The sequence below is a fragment of the Tachysurus vachellii genome, chromosome 21 (genome assembly GCF_030014155.1).
Source record: "Tachysurus vachellii isolate PV-2020 chromosome 21, HZAU_Pvac_v1, whole genome shotgun sequence".
In the NCBI taxonomy this organism is placed as follows: domain Eukaryota; kingdom Metazoa; phylum Chordata; class Actinopteri; order Siluriformes; family Bagridae; genus Tachysurus; species Tachysurus vachellii.
In genome coordinates, this window is record NC_083480.1 from 888,053 (window position 1) to 908,052 (window position 20,000).

Sequence of the window (20,000 nt, forward strand, 5' to 3'; positions counted from 1 at the left end):
ACACACACACACACACACACACACACACGTGCACACACACACTGTATAACAGCACTTCAAAGGCATTCTATCACTGTAATCATTGTGGAAGTGTTACTGAGATCTGAAAGCCATTTAATTTCAGTGTAAACTAAAAAACACAATCCAAAGCCCCAAGTAGATATGATGGTACACATGGACTGTGTGTACTCTATACAATAACAAGCATAAAGGAACAGAATACAGTGTGTGTGTGTGTGTGTGTGTGTGTGTGTGTGTGTGTTGCCTGAACAATGACAAAATGTACTGTGAACAGGAAGAGAATGTCTAAATGAGTGTAACAGACAGCTAAAGTGAGCCGTTCTCGTGTAAACACTCCAGTCTTGTTCTGAATGAACAAGCTTTGTCCCTCAATATTACTCCAGAAGCTAAAATCAACCAGAATGAAGCCTACAGACCTTTAAAGCAGGTGCATTTATTTCTGAATGTTTATAATTAATGGAATAAGAGCTTCAACATACCAAATCCACCCTAAGACCACGCCCCTTCACCCCAGCCACGCCCCCTCTCCACCATATGCCTCTCAACTCCACTTCTAAATCTCCTGTTTATTAATGACTGAAAGGTGTCCTGTTGTCCTGAAGATGGCGCCATTGGAATAGAATTCATCTTTAATCCTGTTTAATCTGTACTGATACAGGATGTGACTGCATGAGGCAGGAGGTCAGTGAATATCTCTGCTTGTTAAACACTACACAGCTCCAGGTGACACATTTTAAATAAAGAGCACAAGAGACATTGAGTATTACACAACATGTTTAAGTATTCAGTGCTTCACATTTTCCACAGATTATGTTACAGCTTTATCCCAAAATAGATTACATTTATTACTTTCCTCATAATTCTACAAACATCTTACAGCGTGCACAGAGCGGTGAAGGAAGCAAGGTGGCGCTATGGGAGGAAACTAGAGTCACAGTTCCAACATGGTGGCTCTAGAAGCCTGTGGCAGGGACTAAGGAACATTACGGACTATAGAACACCTGCGGACGCTTCTCTGGCTGACGAGCTAAACACCTTTTACGCTCGCTTCGAGGCTGCAGCTAAGCACACTAGTGACGCTAGCAGCACAAACAGCATGCACGCTGAAAGGTAAACACGTTCACCATCTCGGAGCGTGACGTGAGGAGGACATTCAGGAGAGTGAACACCAGGAAGGCAGCAGGACCAGACGGCATCACAGGTCAGGGTCTGAAAGCCTGCGCTGATCAGCTAGCACCGGTGTTCACTGAGATATTCAACCTCTCACTGGAGCAGTCTGTTGTCCCCTCATACTTCAAACAGTCCACCGTTGTTCCTGTCCTGAAGAAACCCCAGCTCGCCTGCCTCAACGACTACCGCCCTGTAGCTCTGACCTCAGTAGTGATGAAGTGCTTCGAGAGACTGGGCAGAGACTTCATCACTGTATCACTACCAGACACACTGAATCCACTACAGTTTGCGTACCGCCAGAACCGCTCTACTGACGACGCCATCGCTCATCTTCTCCACACCACGATGAGCCACCTGGACTGCAGAAAAGGGAATTATGCAAAAATGCTGTTTGTGGACTACAGTTCAGCATTCAACACTATACTTCCCTCCACACTCACCTCTAAGTTGGAGGTCCTGGGACTCTGCCTGCTGCAGTGTCAATAGATCTCCAACTTCCTGACAGACAGACCACAAGCCGTACGGGCGGGCAAACACACCTCATCCACCCTCACTCTCAGCACTGGAGCTCCCCAGGGTTGTGTTCTGAGCCCCCTGCTGTACTCACTGTACACATATGACTGTGTGGTCACTTCCAACTCCACCATCATCAAGTTTGCTGACCACACTGTTGTGGTGGGCCTGATCTCCAACAACGACGAGACGGCCCACCTACAGGAGACTAAAAACCTGGAGAGATGGTGCCAGGAGGACAATCTTCTCCTGAACGTCAGCAGGACTAAAGAGTTGATAGTGTACTTCAGCACTAAGCAGGAGCGTTCATACCAACCGCTGAACATCAACGGGACCCCAGTGAAGAGAGTGGACAGTTTCTGGTACCTGGGTGTTCACATCACACAGGACCTGTCTTGGTCCTGTCACATCAACACCCTGGTGAAGAAGGACCGGCAGCGTCTGTACCATCTGAGACGCTTAAGGGACTTCAAACTACCCTCTCAGGTGCTAAAGACTTTCTACACCTGCACCATTGAGAGCGTCCTGACGGGTAGCATCACTTCCTGGTTCGGGAACATCCCCATGCAGGACAGACGAGCCCTCCAGAGGGTGGTGCGGTCAGCTGAACCGGACCAGGGCCAGGACGATTGTAAAGGATCTCAGCATCACAACAATGGACTCTTTTCTGTGTTGCATTCAGGAAAATGCTTCCGCTCCTTGAAAGCAAACACAGAGAGAATGAGGAGAAGCTTCTTCCCGCAGGCCATTCGGATCTTAAACCAGGAAACAGCCAGGATCTAGTACTGGACCTCTCCCTCCATCTTCACTGTTTTTTATGCACAAACTTTTTTGCACTGACACTTTAACTCTGGACTGACACTTTAACTCTGGACTGACACTTTATAACTCTGGACTGACACTTTATAACTCTGGACTGACACTTTATAACTCTGGACTGACACTTTATAACTCTGGACTGACACTTTATAACTCTGGACTGACACTTTATAACTCTGGAATGACACTTTATAACTCTGGAATGACACTTTAACTCTGGACTGACACTTTAACTCTGGACTGACACTTTAACTCTGGACTGACACTTTATAACTCTGGACTGACACTTTATAACTCTGGACTGACACTTTATAACTCTGGAATGACACTTTAACTCTGGACTGACACTTTAACTCTGGACTGACACTTTAACTCTGGACTGACACTTTAACTCTTGACCGACACTTTAACTCTGGACCGACACTTTATATCTCTGGACTGACACTTTATAACTCTGGACTGACACTTTAACTCTGGACTGACACTTTAACTCTGGACTGACACTTTAACTCTGGACTGTCACTTTAACTCTGGACTGACACTTTAACTCTGGACTGACACTTTATCTCTGGACTGTCACTTTAACTCTGGACTGTCACTTTAACTCTGGACTGACACTTTATCTCTGGACTGACACTTTAACTCTGGACTGTCACTTTATAACTCTGGACTGACACTTTATAACTCTGGACCGACACTTTAACTCTGGACTGACACTTTATAACTCTGGACCGACACTTTAACTCTGGACCGACACTTTAACTCTGGACTGACACTTTATAACTCTGGACTGACACTTTATAACTCTGGACTGACACTTTATAACTCTGGACTGACACTTTAACTCTGGACTGACACTTTAACTCTGGACTGACACTTTATAACTCTGGACTGACACTTTATAACTCTGGACTGACACTTTATAACTCTGGACTGACACTTTAACTCTGGACTGTCACTTTAACTCTGGACTGACACTTTAACTCTGGACTGACACTTTAACTCTGGACTGTCACTTTAACTCTGGACTGACACTTTAACTCTGGACTGTCACTTTAACTCTGGACTGACACTTTATATCTCTGGACTGACACTTTATAACTCTGGAATGACACTTTATAACTCTGGAATGACACTTTATAACTCTGGAATGACACTTTATAACTCTGGAATGACACTTTATAACTCTGGACTGACACTTTATAACTCTGGACTGACACTTTAACTCTGGACTGACACTTTAACTCTGGACTGACACTTTATAACTCTGGACTGACACTTTATAACTCTGGACTGACACTTTATAACTCTGGACTGTCACTTTAACTCTGGACTGTCACTTTAACTCTGGACTGACACTTTATCTCTGGACTGACACTTTATCTCTGGACTGACACTTTAACTCTGGACTGACACTTTAACTCTTGACCGACACTTTATATCTCTGGACTGACACTTTATAACTCTGGACTGACACTTTAACTCTGGACTGACACTTTAACTCTGGACTGACACTTTAACTCTGGACTGTCACTTTAACTCTGGACTGTCACTTTAACTCTGGACTGACACTTTATCTCTGGACTGTCACTTTAACTCTGGACTGTCACTTTATAACTCTGGACTGACACTTTATAACTCTGGACTGACACTTTAACTCTGGACTGACACTTTAACTCTGGACTGACACTTTATAACTCTGGACTGTCACTTTAACTCTGGACTGTCACTTTAACTCTGGACTGACACTTTATCTCTGGACTGACACTTTATCTCTGGACTGACACTTTAACTCTGGACTGTCACTTTAACTCTGGACTGACACTTTATCTCTGGACTGTCACTTTAACTCTGGACTGTCACTTTATAACTCTGGACTGACACTTTATAACTCTGGACTGACACTTTAACTCTGGACTGACACTTTATAACTCTGGACCGACACTTTAACTCTGGACCGACACTTTAACTCTGGACCGACACTTTAACTCTGGACCGACACTTTATAACTCTGGAGTGACACTTTAACTCTGGACCGACACTTTATAACTCTGGACCGACACTTTATAACTCTGGACTGACACTTTATAACTCTGGACTGACACTTTATATCTCTGGACTGACACTTTATATCTCTGGACTGACACTTTATAACTCTGGACTGACACTTTATAACTCTGGACTGACACTTTATAACTCTGGACTGACACTTTATAACTCTGGACTGACACTTTATAACTCTGGACTGACACTTTATAACTCTGGAATGACACTTTATAACTCTGGAATGACACTTTATAACTCTGGAATGACACTTTATAACTCTGGAATGACACTTTAACTCTGGACTGACACTTTAACTCTGGAATGACACTTTAACTCTGGACCGACACTTTAACTCTGGACTGACACTTTAACTCTGGACTGTCACTTTATAACTCTGGACTGACACTTTATAACTCTGGACCGACACTTTAACTCTGGACCGACACTTTATAACTCTGGACCGACACTTTAACTCTGGACCGACACTTTAACTCTGGACCGACACTTTAACTCTGGACTGACACTTTAACTCTGGACTGTCACTTTATAACTCTGGACTGACACTTTATAACTCTGGACCGACACTTTAACTCTGGACCGACACTTTATAACTCTGGACTGACACTTTAACTCTGGACCGACACTTTATAACTCTGGACCGACACTTTAACTCTGGACCGACACTTTAACTCTGGACCGACACTTTAACTCTGGACCGACACTTTATAACTCTGGAGTGACACTTTAACTCTGGACCGACACTTTATAACTCTGGACCGACACTTTAACTCTGGACCGACACTTTATAACTCTGGACTGACACTTTAACTCTGGACCGACACTTTATAACTCTGGACCGACACTTTAACTCTGGACCGACACTTTAACTCTGGACCGACACTTTAACTCTGGACCGACACTTTATAACTCTGGAGTGACACTTTAACTCTGGACCGACACTTTATAACTCTGGACCGACACTTTATAACTCTGGACTGACACTTTATAACTCTGGACTGACACTTTATAACTCTGGACTGACACTTTAACTCTGGACTGACACTTTATAACTCTGGACTGACACTTTAACTCTGGACTGACACTTTAACTCTGGACTGACACTTTAACTCTGGACTGACACTTTAACTCTGGACTGTCACTTTAACTCTGGACTGACACTTTATCTCTGGACTGTCACTTTAACTCTGGACTGTCACTTTATAACTCTGGACCGACACTTTATAACTCTGGACTGACACTTTATAACTCTGGACTGACACTTTATATCTCTGGACTGACACTTTATATCTCTGGACTGACACTTTATATCTCTGGACTGACACTTTATATCTCTGGACTGACACTTTATAACTCTGGACTGACACTTTATAACTCTGGACTGACACTTTATAACTCTGGACTGACACTTTATAACTCTGGACTGACACTTTATAACTCTGGAATGACACTTTATAACTCTGGAATGACACTTTATAACTCTGGAATGACACTTTATAACTCTGGACTGACACTTTATAACTCTGGACTGACACTTTAACTCTGGACTGACACTTTAACTCTGGACTGACACTTTAACTCTGGACTGACACTTTATAACTCTGGACTGACACTTTATAACTCTGGACTGACACTTTATAACTCTGGACTGTCACTTTAACTCTGGACTGTCACTTTAACTCTGGACTGACACTTTATCTCTGGACTGACACTTTATCTCTGGACTGACACTTTAACTCTGGACTGACACTTTAACTCTTGACCGACACTTTATATCTCTGGACTGACACTTTATAACTCTGGACTGACACTTTAACTCTGGACTGACACTTTAACTCTGGACTGACACTTTAACTCTGGACTGTCACTTTAACTCTGGACTGTCACTTTAACTCTGGACTGACACTTTATCTCTGGACTGTCACTTTAACTCTGGACTGTCACTTTATAACTCTGGACTGACACTTTATAACTCTGGACTGACACTTTAACTCTGGACTGACACTTTAACTCTGGACTGACACTTTATAACTCTGGACTGTCACTTTAACTCTGGACTGTCACTTTAACTCTGGACTGACACTTTATCTCTGGACTGACACTTTATCTCTGGACTGACACTTTAACTCTGGACTGTCACTTTAACTCTGGACTGACACTTTATCTCTGGACTGTCACTTTAACTCTGGACTGTCACTTTATAACTCTGGACTGACACTTTATAACTCTGGACTGACACTTTAACTCTGGACTGACACTTTATAACTCTGGACCGACACTTTAACTCTGGACCGACACTTTAACTCTGGACCGACACTTTAACTCTGGACCGACACTTTATAACTCTGGAGTGACACTTTAACTCTGGACCGACACTTTATAACTCTGGACCGACACTTTATAACTCTGGACTGACACTTTATAACTCTGGACTGACACTTTATATCTCTGGACTGACACTTTATATCTCTGGACTGACACTTTATATCTCTGGACTGACACTTTATAACTCTGGACTGACACTTTATAACTCTGGACTGACACTTTATAACTCTGGACTGACACTTTATAACTCTGGACTGACACTTTATAACTCTGGAATGACACTTTATAACTCTGGAATGACACTTTATAACTCTGGAATGACACTTTATAACTCTGGAATGACACTTTAACTCTGGACTGACACTTTAACTCTGGACTGTCACTTTATAACTCTGGACTGACACTTTATAACTCTGGACCGACACTTTAACTCTGGACCGACACTTTATAACTCTGGACCGACACTTTAACTCTGGACCGACACTTTAACTCTGGACCGACACTTTAACTCTGGACCGACACTTTATAACTCTGGAGTGACACTTTAACTCTGGACCGACACTTTATAACTCTGGACCGACACTTTATAACTCTGGACTGACACTTTATAACTCTGGACTGACACTTTATAACTCTGGACTGACACTTTAACTCTGGACTGACACTTTATAACTCTGGACTGACACTTTATAACTCTGGACTGACACTTTATAACTCTGGACTGACACTTTATAACTCTGGACTGACACTTTAACTCTGGACTGACACTTTAACTCTGGACTGACACTTTATAACTCTGGACTGACACTTTATAACTCTGGACTGACACTTTAACTCTGGACTGACACTTTAACTCTGGACTGACACTTTAACTCTGGACTGACACTTTAACTCTGGACTGACACTTTAACTCTGGACTTGCACAGCACAGTGCCACTTTATACACACCATACTGCACATGGACACTTTAAGTTTCATATTTTATATAGTTTTTATATAGTTTATACTTTATTTATCTGCCTCCTTTTGGTTTTATTTTTATCCTTAATTCCATTCTTTTTTATGTTTAAATACCGGACAGACATAAAAAGCATTTCACTGCATGTCTGTATTCTGTATGTGTGTGTATGTGACAAATAAAATTTGATTTGATTACCCCATAATGACAATGTGAAAGAGGTTTGTTTAAAATCTTTGTTTTAGTTTTTTTTATTTGTAATACATTTTAAACCACATGTACATAAGTATTCACACTTTGCCATGACACTCAATATTGAGCTCAGGTGCATCCTGTGTCCACTGATCACCCTTGACATGTTTTTACACCTTGAGCCCACTTGTGGTAGAGTTAGTTGATTAGACATGATTTGGAAAGGCACACACCTGTCTAGATAAGGTTCCACAGTTAACAGTGCATGTCAGAGCATAAACCAATCCACAAAGTCAAAGGAAATGACTGTAGAACTCGAGACAGGATTGTATCGAGGCACAGATCTGGGGAAGGGTACAGTAAGATTTCTGCAGCATTGAAGGTCCCAATGATCACAGTGACCTCCATCGTCCTTAAATGTAAGAAGTTAAGAACCACCAGAACTCTTAATAGAGTGGGCCGCCCAGCCAAACTGAGCGATTGTGGAGACGGGCCTTAGTCAGGGAGGTGACCAACAACCTGATGGTCACTCTGACAGAACGCCAGAGTTTCTCTGTGGAGAGAGGAGGACCTAACAGTAGAAGAACCATCTCTGCAGCACTCCACCAATCAGGCCTGTATGGTGGTGTGGACAGACAGAAGCCACTCCTCAGTAAATGGCCCATGATGGTCCACCTGGAGTTTATCAAAAGTCACCTGAAGGACTCTCAGACCATAAGAAACAAAATTCATCTTCCAACAGGACAAGGACCCTAAGCATGAACATCCTTGAATGGCCCAGCCAGAGCCCAGTCTTGAACCGGACAGAGCAACTTTGGAGAGTTCTGAACATGCCTGTGAGCAAAAGCTCCCAATGAACTTAATGAGAGGAGAGGAGTGTAACTGTCCTCTGGAGTGTAATGAGAGGAGTGTAACTGTCCTCTGGAATGTAATGAGAGGAGTGTAACTGTCCTCTGGAGTGTAATGAGAGGAGTGTAACTGTCCTCTGGAATGTAATGAGAGGAGTGTAACTGTCCTCTGGAGTATAATGAGAGGAGTGTAACTGTCCTCTGGAATGTAATGAGAGGAGTGTAACTGTCCTCTGGAGTGTAATGAGAGGAGTGTAACTGTCCTCTGGAGTGTAATGAGAGGAGAGGAGTGTAACTGAGGAGTGTAAATATAGGAATGTAAATAGAGGAGTGTAAAGAGAGGAGTGTAAATAGAGGAGTGTAAATAGAGGAGTGTAAAGAAAGGAGTGTAAATAGAGGAGTGTAAAGAGAGGAGTGTAAATAGAGGAGTGTAAATAGAGGAGTGTAAAGAGAGGAGTGTAATGAGAGGAGTGTAAAGAGAGGAGCGTAAATAGAGGAGCGTAAAGAGAGGAGTGTAATGAGAGGAGTGTAAAGAGAGGAGTGTAATGAGAGGAGTGTAAATAGAGGAGTGTAATGAGAGGAGTGTAAAGAGAGGAGCGTAAATAGAGGAGTGTAAATAGAGGAGTGTAAAGAGAGGAGTGTAAATAGAGGAGTGTAAAGAGAAGAGTGTAAATAGAGGAGTGTAATGAGAGGAGTGTAAAGAGAAGAGTGTAAATAAAGTAGTGTAAATAGAGGAGTGTAAAGAGAGGAGTGTAAATAGAGGAGTGTAAAGAGAGGAGTGTAAATAGAGGAGTGTAAAGAGAGGAGTGTAATGAGAGGAGTGTAATGAGAGGAGTGTAAATAGAGGAGTGTAAAGAGAGGAGTGTAATGAGAGGAGTGTAATGAGAGGAGTGTAAATAGAGGAGTGTAAAGAGAAGAGTGTAAATAGAGGAGTGTAAAGAGAGGAGTGTAAATAGAGGAGTGTAATGAGAGGAGTGTAATGAGAGGAGTGTAAATAGAGGAGTGTAAAGAGAGGAGTGTAAATAGAGGAGTGTAAAGAGAGGAGTGTAAAGAGGAGTATAAAGAGAGGAGTGTAAAGAAAGGAGTGTAAAGAGAGGAGTGTAAAGAGAAGAGTGTAAAGAGAGGACTGTAAAGAGGAGTGTAAAGAGAGGAGTGTAAAGAAAGGAGTGTAAAGAGAAGAGTGTAAATAGAGGAGTGTAAAGAGAAGAGTGTAAATAGAGGAGTGTAAATAGAGGAGTGTAAAGAGAGGAGTGTAAAGAGAGGAGTGTAAATAGAGGAGTGTAAAGAGAGGAGTGTAAAGAGAGGAGTGTAAATAGAGGAGTGTAAAGAGAGGAGTGTAAATAGAGGAGTGTAAAGAGAGGAGTGTAAAGAAAGGAGTGTAAATAGAGGAGTGTAAAGAGAAGAGTGTAAAGAGAGGAGTGTAAAGAGGAGTGTAAAGAGAGGAGTGTAAAGAAAGGAGTGTAAAGAGAAGAGTGTAAATAGAGGAGTGTAAATAGAGGAGTGTAAAGAGAGGAGTGTAAAGAGAGGAGTGTAAATAGAGGAGTGTAAAGAGAGGAGTGTAAATAGAGGAGTGTAAAGAGAGGAGTGTAAAGAGAGGAGTGTAAAGAGGAGTGTAAATAGAGGTGTGTAAAGAGAGGAGTGTAAAGAGAGGAGTGTAAAGAGGAGTGTAAATAGAGGTGTGTAAAGAGAGGAGTGTAAAGAGAGGAGTGTAAAGAGGAGTGTAAATAGAGGTGTGTAAAGAGAGGAGTGTAAAGAGAGGAGTGTAAAGAGAAGAGTGTAAATAGAGGAGTGTAAAGAGAGGAGTGTAAATAGAGGAGTGTAAATAGAGGAGTGTAAAGAGAGGAGTGTAAATAGAGGAGTGTAAAGAGAGGAGTGTAAAGAGGAGTATAAAGAGAGGAGTGTAAAGAAAGGAGTGTAAAGAGAGGAGTGTAAAGAGAAGAGTGTAAAGAGAGGACTGTAAAGAGGAGTGTAAAGAGAGGAGTGTAAAGAGAGGAGTGTAAAGAGAGGAGTGTAAAGAGAAGTGTAAATAGAGGAGTGTAAAGAGAGGAGTGTAAATAGAGGAGTGTAAAGAGAGGAGTGTAAAGAGAGGAGTGTAAATAGAGGAGTGTAAAGAGAGGAGTGTAAATAGAGGAGTGTAAATAGAGGAGTGTAAAGAGAGGAGTGTAAATAGAGGAGTGTAAATAGAGGAGTGTAAATAGAGGAGTGTAAAGAGGAGTGTAAATAGAGGAGTGTAAATAGAGGAGTGTAAATGAAAGCTGAGATGCTACACAATCTAACGGTATGGCACTCTGACGAATGTTCACAGAATTCGATACAAAACCCCACAAAACATTTGTACAGACATGACACTATATCTGGTGTTTCAGGGTTATAAATCATACTCCAATATCCACTGGTTTCTTGTCATTTCATGTCTGTGTCACTAAATCAAACTATTGTTCATGGTCTGTTCTGTCCTCTGTGTCTGTGAGACGTTCACTGTTCACCATTCCTCACACTATAAATCTGCCTTACTGTTAGATTATGCTTCTACTGGCTTAGACCTTACGCTAGGTGGTCAGTTTAAATCCCATGTAAATGCCCTTTAAATCCAATGATTCAATTCAATACAAGTTTATTTGTATGGCGCTTTTTACAATTGGCTTATTGTCTCAAAGCCGCGTTACAGAACATAAACACAGACCAATGATACAGTTATCTACAGAATTTAATCATGTTTCTGCTTCGGGATTACTGAAAACAGGTGGGAAAAGGAAAAAAAGGAATACACTGTGTATATGACATGGGAAGAGGTGGTTTTAAAAGGTTTTTATTGTTAAGGGAAAACTAAACCCAAACCCACATGGCCCTGTGTGAAAAAGTATCCCCCCCCGTTAAAACATAACTGTGGTTTATCACACCTGAGTATAATGTCTCTAGCCACACCCAGACGTGATTACTGCGACACCTGTTCACTATCAATACATCACTTAAATAAGACCTGACTGACAAAGTGAAGGTGACCAAAAGATCCTCAAAAGCTACACATCATGCTGAGATCCAAAGACGTTCAGGAACAAATGAGAAAGATCTCAATTACTAATCTCAATTCTATCAGTCTGGAAAAGGTTATAAAGCCCTTTATAAAGCTTTGGGACTCCAGTGAACCACAGTGAGAGCCGTTATACACAAATGGTGAAAACATGGAACAGTGGTGAACCTTCCCAGGAGTCGCCGGCTGAACAAAATTACCCCAAGAGCAGCGACGACTCATCCAAGACGTCACCAAAGACCCCACAACAACATCCAAAGAACTGCAGGCCTCACTTGCCTCAGTTAAGGTCAGTGTTCATGAAGCCACCAGAAGAAAGAGACTGGGGGCAAAAATGGCTCTGCATGGAAAAGTTCTGCTGCTGTCAGGACTTTGCCCGGACTCTGACCACGTGCGTTTGTTTACGTTTCTCGTCACGTGTCTGCCCCGCCTTCGTTTGCTCCTCCCTGTCATCACACCTGATCCTTATTGTATCATTGTCCTTTTTATATTTAACTGTGCCGCGTTGCCTCGTGCAGCGAGGAAAAAGAACATAAAGAATCATCTCAGATTTTCCAGAAAACATCTTGATGATCCCCAAAACCTTTGGGAAAATACCCTGGACTGACGAGACAAAAGATGAACTTTATGGAAGGTGTGTGTCCTGTTACATCTGGTGTAAAAGTAACACTGCATGTCAGAAACAGAACATCATACCAACAGTAAAATATGGTGGTGGTAGTGTGATGGTCTGGGGCTGTTTTACTGCTTCAGGACCTGGAAGACTTGCTGTGATAAACAGAACCATGAATTCTGCTGTCTACTAAAAAATCCTGAAGGACAAAGTGCAGCCATCTGTTTGTGACCTCAAGCTGAAGTGAACTTGGGTTCTGCAGCAGGACAATGATCCAAAACACACCAGCAAGTCCACCTCTGAATGGCTGAAGAAAAACAAAATGAAGACTTTGGAGCGGCCGAGTCAAAGTCCTGACCTGAATCCTATTGAGATCCTGTGGCAGGACCTTAAAAAGGTGGTTCATGCTCGAAAACCCTCCAATGTGGCTGCATTACAACAATTCTGTAAAGACGAGTGGAACAAAATTCCCCCACAGACTCAGCTGTAACAGACTCACTGTAAGTTATCACTAACACTTGATTGCAGTTCTTGCTGCTAAGGGAGGACCAACCAGTTATTAGGATTAGGGGGCAAATACTTTTTCACACAGGGCCATGTGGGTTTGGGTTTTGTTTTCCCTTAATAATAAAAACCTTCATGTAAAAACTACATGTTGTGTTTACTTGTGTTATCTTTGGCTGATATTTACATTTGTTTGATGATCTGAAACATTAAAGTGTGACAAACGTGCAAAAAAATACAAAATCAGGACGGGGCCAAGACTTTTTCACACTACTGTAGTTATTTTAACACTTCTGCAGAAATCTCACGTTATTTTGGTGCCAGAATTATTCAAATACACCTTGTAGTGTAACTGAGCATGTCATTTTATAACATAGGCCTAGGGTAGAAGAGCTTAATCAATCATTTGTTTCTGATCGAGACTCTGAAGCTCTTCTATAAGTGGCTCTGGGTCAGAACGATGTAAAGCTCATGTAAAGCTCATGTAAAGCTCATGTAAAGAACATAAAACACAAAACACTCAGTTGTGATATAACAGTGAAGTAAACATGCAGATTATATCACCTCAGGTCTTTACTGAGCTTCAGTGTAAATGTACTAGGGAATGTGACTGGGGTACCAACACGGTGAAAACCACCACAAAGTCACTGCACAGATGAGGAGAACATCTCATTAGGAAGGATACCAAGAACATCAGAACCCTCTGTCAGGTACTGGTGCACCACGTGACTACAGTCTCCTGTGAAGTCCTGGAACAAATCTCAGAGCTCAACCTACTTCATTAAAGACGTAATAAGTCTGACATTTATGTTGTTATTTCTGTCTTTATAAGTGTGACAGAGTTTCATAAGTGTGTGTGTGTTTGTGTGAGCACGTGTGTGTGCGTGTGTGTGTGTGTGCACGTGTGTTTGTGTGTGTACGCGTGCGTGTGTCTGTGAGTGTGTGTGCATGTGTGTGCGTGTGTCTGTGTGTGTGCGTGTGTGTCTGTATGTGTGTCTGTATGTGTGTGTATGTGTGTGTGTTTGTGTATGTGTGTGTGCGTGTGTGTCTGTGTGCGTGTGTGTCTGTGTGTGTGTGTGTGCTCGTGTGCGCGTTTGTGTTTGTGTGTCTGTGTGTGTGTGTCTGTGTGTGTGCATGTGTGTCTGTGTGTGTGTGCGCGTGTGTGTGCGTGTGTGCGCGCGCGTGTGTGTGTGTGTATGTGTGTGTCTGTGTGTGTGTGTGCGTGTGTGTCTGCGCGCGCGTGTGTGTGTGTGCACGCGTGTGTGTGTGCGTGTGTGTGTCTGTGTGTGTGCGCGCGCATGTGTGTGTGTGCGTGTGTGTATGTGTGTGTCTGTGTGCGTGTGTGTGTCTGTGTCTGTGCGCACGCGTGTGTCTGCACGTGCGCGTGTGTGTGTGCGTGTGTGTGTCTGCGCGCGCGTGTGTGTGTGTGCACGCGTGTGTGTGTGCGTGTGTGTGTCTGTGTGTGTGCGCGCGCATGTGTGTGTGTGCGTGTGTGTATGTGTGTGTCTGTGTGCGTGTGTGTGTCTGTGTCTGTGCGCACGCGTGTGTCTGCACGTGCGCGTGTGTGTGTGCGTGTGTGTCTGTGTGTGTGCGCGTTTGTGTGTGTCTGTGTGTGCGTGTGTATGTGTGTGCGTGTGTATGTGCGCGCGTGTGTGTATGTGCGCGTGTGTGCGTATGTGTGTGTGTGTGTGTATGTGTGTGCGTATGTGTGCATGTGTGTGTATGTGTGTCTGTTTGTGTCTGTGTGTGTGTGCGCACCTGTGTGTGTGTGTGCGTGTGTGTGAGTGCGCGCGCGTGTGTGTGCGTGTGTGTGTCTGTGTGTGTGTGTGCGTGTCTGTGTCTGCGCGCGTGCGTGTGTGTGTGTGTGTCTGTGTGTGTGTGTGTCTGTGTGTGTGTATGTGTGTCTGTGTGTCTGTGTGTGTGCGCGTGTGTGTGTCTGTGTGTGTGCACGTGTGTGTGCATGTGTATGTGCGCGCGTGTGTGTGTGCGCGTGTGCATGTGTGTGTGTGTGTGCGTATGTGTGTGCGTGTGTGCGTATGTGTGCGTGTGTGTGTGTGTGTGTCTGTGTGTGTATGTGTGCGCGCACGCATGTGTGGGTGTGTGTGTGTGTGTGTGTGTGTGTGTGTGTGTGTGTGTGTGTGTGTGTGTGTGTGTGTGTGTGTGTGTGTCTGTGTGTGTGTGTGTCTGTGTGTGTGTGTGTCTGTGTGTGTGTGTGTCTGTGTGTGTGTGTGTGTGTGTGTGTGTGTGTGTGTGTGTGTGTGTGTGTGGTTATTTCTATTCTCTTCCTTTATTATCTTAAAGACCTTTAAAGCCCCTTTTCTCAGCCTGGACTCCTCTGTAAAGGTTGATACACTTACACAGATGTCTGACTGTAAACACACAGCAGCTCCACATCAACACAGATTTACTGTAATCTCTTTACTACGGGTTCAGATCCTGGGTGTAATGTCCTGAACACACCATGAGAAACGCAGGAAGAGATCTGCTGATTAAGTCCTGGACATGTGGGTACATGCACTACTGCTACACACACACACACACACACAGTAAACACACAGTAAACACAAGAGAGAATCCATGCAGTGAAAGAAGCATGACTTCATACAGCATTCCTGTGTGCTTAGATAAACAGAGGAGCAAACACGCAAGTGCACTGATGCCTTTGTCTGATTCTGACAAGATCAGAATGAACTCAGAACCTTAACTCTACCCATAACTCTAATCTAACCTGAACTAGAACTTAACTCTACCCATAACTCTAATCTAACCTGAACTAGAACTTAACTCTACCCATAACTCTAATCTAACCTGACCTAGAACTTAACTCTACCCATAACTCTAATCTAACCTGAACTAGAACTTAACTCTACCCATAACTCTAATCTAACCTGACCTAGAACTTAACTCTACCCATAACTCTAATCTAACCTGAACTAGAACTTAACTCTACCCATAACTCTAATCTAACCTAAACTAGAACTTAACTCTACCCATAACTCTAATCTAACCTGACCTAGAACTTAACTCTACCCATAACTCTAATCTAACCTGAACTAGAACTTAACTCTACCCATAACTCTAATCTAACCTGAACTAGAACTTAACTCTACCCATAACTCTAATCTAACTGTAACTGTAATAATCATACTGAAGCTAGTTACTGTACTAGATGAAGAGTGAGTTACTGTAGATGTTCTATCAACTCATCCCAGTCATCACTCACACACACTCACTCACACACACTCACTCCCACGCTCGCTCACACACAAACACTCACACACACGCGTTCGCTCAGACACTCGCTCACGCTCACTCACACACACTCGCTCACGGACACTCGCTTAGGCACGCTCGCTCATGCTCACTCACGGACACTCACACACGCTCACTCTGGTCACATACGCTCGCTCACTCACACACACTCACTCACACGCTCACTCACATACACTCACTCACGCACACACTCACTCACACGCTCACTCACACATGCACACACACATGCTTGCTCACGGACAATTGTTTACGCACACTCATGCACACTCACACACGCTCACTCTCACACGCTTGCTCACTCACACACGCTTGCTCACTCACACACGCTTGCTCATTCACACACGCTTGCTCACTCACACACGCTTGCTCATTCACACACGCTTGCTCACTCACACACGCTTGCTCACTCACACACGCTTGCTCACTCACACACGCTTGCTCATTCACACACGCTTGCTCACTCACACGCTCACTCACGTTCAAACACACACACACACATGCTTGCTCACGTACAGTTGCTTACTCACTCTCACGCTCACTCACATGCTCGCTCACGCACACTCACACGTGACCCTCACACCTGTACGTCCATGTCGAACATCTAATTCCTGATTTATTCTCTTTCCTGGTATAATCAGCTCCAATCTTCTGTGAAGATATGGAGGAGACTCCAGTTCATCCCAAAGGTGTTCAGTGGGGTTGAGTCAGAGTCAGGGCTCTGTGCAGGACAATGGAGATCTTCACTCCAACCTTTACCTCCATGTCTTTGTGGAGCTGCTTTGTGCACAGGAACATTGTCATCTTGGAGATGAGTCTCATAGTGAAATTGTAATGTTTTACACACACACACACACACACACACAGAAAGTCTGTAATGTGTGATTAAATCTTTGGAGAAGAAGCACATGAGTTTGATGGTCAGGGGCACATACTTTTGGTGGCCAAACAAAGTAAACATAGTGTATAAATAGAACTTAATAGAAAAAATAGAAAAAATTTCCTTGGACCTCAGTTATCCAAACCTGAACTTTTACAGAGAAGTAACCATACAGTATAGTGTGTGTGTGTGTGTGTGTGTGTGTGTGTGTGTGTTTACATATATATGACACACACACATTGTGTGCTGTGTAAAGGTCTAAAGAAGCTAAACCAGGCACTGACAGCAGTGTGTGTCGTTGTGTGTGTCTGTGTGTGTGTGCCTGTGTGTCTGTGTATGTGTGTCTGTATGTATGTGTGTCTGTATGTGTAAATGTGTGTGTGTGTATGTGTGTGTCTGTGTATGTGTGTGTGTGTCTGTGTGTGTGTATATGTGTGTGTGTCTGTGTGTGTGTGTGTCTGTGCATATGTGTGTGTGTGTGTGTCTGTGTATGTGTGTGTGTGTGTGTGTGTGTGTGTGTGTGTTTAGCGAGGACAGACAGCTCGAATAAACGATCAAAACAAAGCTGAACGCAGAGGAGCTAATTACGGTTCAGGCCTCGGCGCGCGCGCGCGCGCACGCACACACACACACACACACACACACACACACACACACACGAAGTTAGCTTCTTTACGGTCTTAGCCGAAGTGGAATTTTAGCAAGAATGCTTTTAGTAACGAAAGGAAACGTAATCGATACGTGTCTCTGTACACACACACACACACACACACACACACACACACACACACACACACACACACACAGCTAGCGGTACAGTGCTAAGCGCCTCTCACCGATGTGGTTGTCCTCGATGTGAGCGATGAGTTCGGACAGAGAGTCGAAGTGCAGCCCGCAGCCACCGAAACGGCACGCGTTCGAGAAGAAGGACGCGGCTGCGACACCCGCCATCTGCACACGGGGTAACAGGGCAGGAGCAGCAGGAGGAGGAGGAGGAGGAGGAGGATGAAGAGGAGGAGGAGAAACAGCGGCGCGGGAGCAGCTGGAGGAGGGGGGAGGAGGGGGAGGGGGCGGAATGTGGTCATACACCTCACTGATGGGCATCACGAGTCAATTCACTGTACCGACTCTCTTTAGGGGAATCGATCTAATCGTTTGATTCATTTGAATCACAAGGATAATATAATAGTAATAATACATTTATGTAATACAACACGTGTATACGGCGCTAACAACTCTTATTGTAAACAGAATACTAACTATTACAATTATTATAATTAGTATTATTGCATGTTTTCCCCTTAATAATCTACACGTTGTTAGAGTTCATGTTCACACAGTAATGAAGGGTCAGTAGCCTACAGCCATTATTACAGTCTCTACCATCATCATCATCATCATCATCATCAAAACACTGAGTGAGGAAGAGTGTGTTCATCCCTGCAGCACTACATCCATATGTTATCCTTTATCCAGTTTATTTTTATACATGTTTTACTGGAATGATGAGAAAGGTATCTTCTCATCTACCTTCTAGTAACATCAGTCTCCATGAACACCTGCTGCTTGCTTATAACTTCTAATGCATGTAGTGTCTGTAAAAGACAAAAGTGTAGGCAAATCTATCTATCTATCTATCTATCTATCTATATATCTATCTATCTATCTATCTATCTATCTATCTATCTAACTAAAGCAAATCATGGACATATGTCAGTCACACCACATGATCATTTTGACTGTAGCAATGAATAATAATGGAAAATTGCTAAAATTACACAACTGCACATTGTAATGGGTGCCTTAGGACTCAGGTTTCAACTTCTATATACTTTTAAAATTTAAACTCAAAATTCTCATATTTAAACCTTTGTCCTACATACATACTGTATGTAATGAAGTAGTATTTAAGTTGTAAAACGTAATAAAATGTTAACATGTATAATACATACACAGCCTAGCCCTTCATCTTCATCCTGACAGATACACACACTTGATAAATGCATGCACAGACAGTGCAGTGTGTGTGAGGTATTTTATTTCTTCAGTACTTGAAGCAGGAGTAAATGTAATCATCTGTGCTCACACACAGCTCAAGCCGAGGAGGCTGATTCTAGATGTAAGCAGATGTGATGTCCAGCTAGACCAGGCTGAAACACACACACACGCACACACACACACACACACACACACACACACACTTATTCACATACACACAAATGGAAAATCGAATATGAAAAATAGAGGAAATCAGGACTAAATACTTAACATTAGCTTTAGTAATCGTTCTGGTCATTGCTCAAAAATAATGTTGTACATAATGTAGAGTATAGTGTAGTATAGTGTAGTATAGTGTAGAATAGTGCAGTATAGTGTAGAATAGTGTAGTGTAGTGCAGTATAGTGTAGTGCAGTGCAGTGTAGTGTAGTATAGTGTTGTGTAGTGTTATGCAGTGCATTGTAGTGTAGTATAGTACTACAGTATAGTGTAGAATAGTGCAGTATAGTATAGTACTACAGTATAGTGCAGTATAGTATAGTGTAGTATAGTGCAATACAGTGTAGAATAGTGCAGTATAGTGAATAGTGTAGTGTAGTATAGTGTTGTGTAGTGTTATGCAGTACATTGTAGTGTAGTATAGTACTACAGTATAGTGTAGAATAGTGTAGTATAGTATAGTACTACAGTATAGTGTAGAACAGTGTAGTATAGTGCAGTATAGTGTAGTAAAGTGTAGAATAGTGTAGTGTAGTATAGAACAGTGTAGTATAGTGCAGTATGGTGTAGTGTAG

General features: G+C 43.0%; 1 protein-coding gene across 1 annotated transcript in view; it reads right to left on the minus strand.

The window, feature by feature from the left end:
* The window catches only part of jazf1a (JAZF zinc finger 1a), a 30,396-nt gene extending 12,195 nt beyond the window's left edge, over positions 1 to 18,201 (minus strand). Inside the window, exon 1 of the mRNA XM_060857106.1 lies at positions 18,045 to 18,201. Within this exon, the coding sequence (XP_060713089.1) occupies positions 18,045 to 18,159 (115 nt within the window). The 5' untranslated portion in view covers positions 18,160 to 18,201. The remainder of the gene's footprint in view (positions 1 to 18,044) is intronic.
* Positions 18,202 to 20,000: the final 1,799 nt, after the last annotated feature.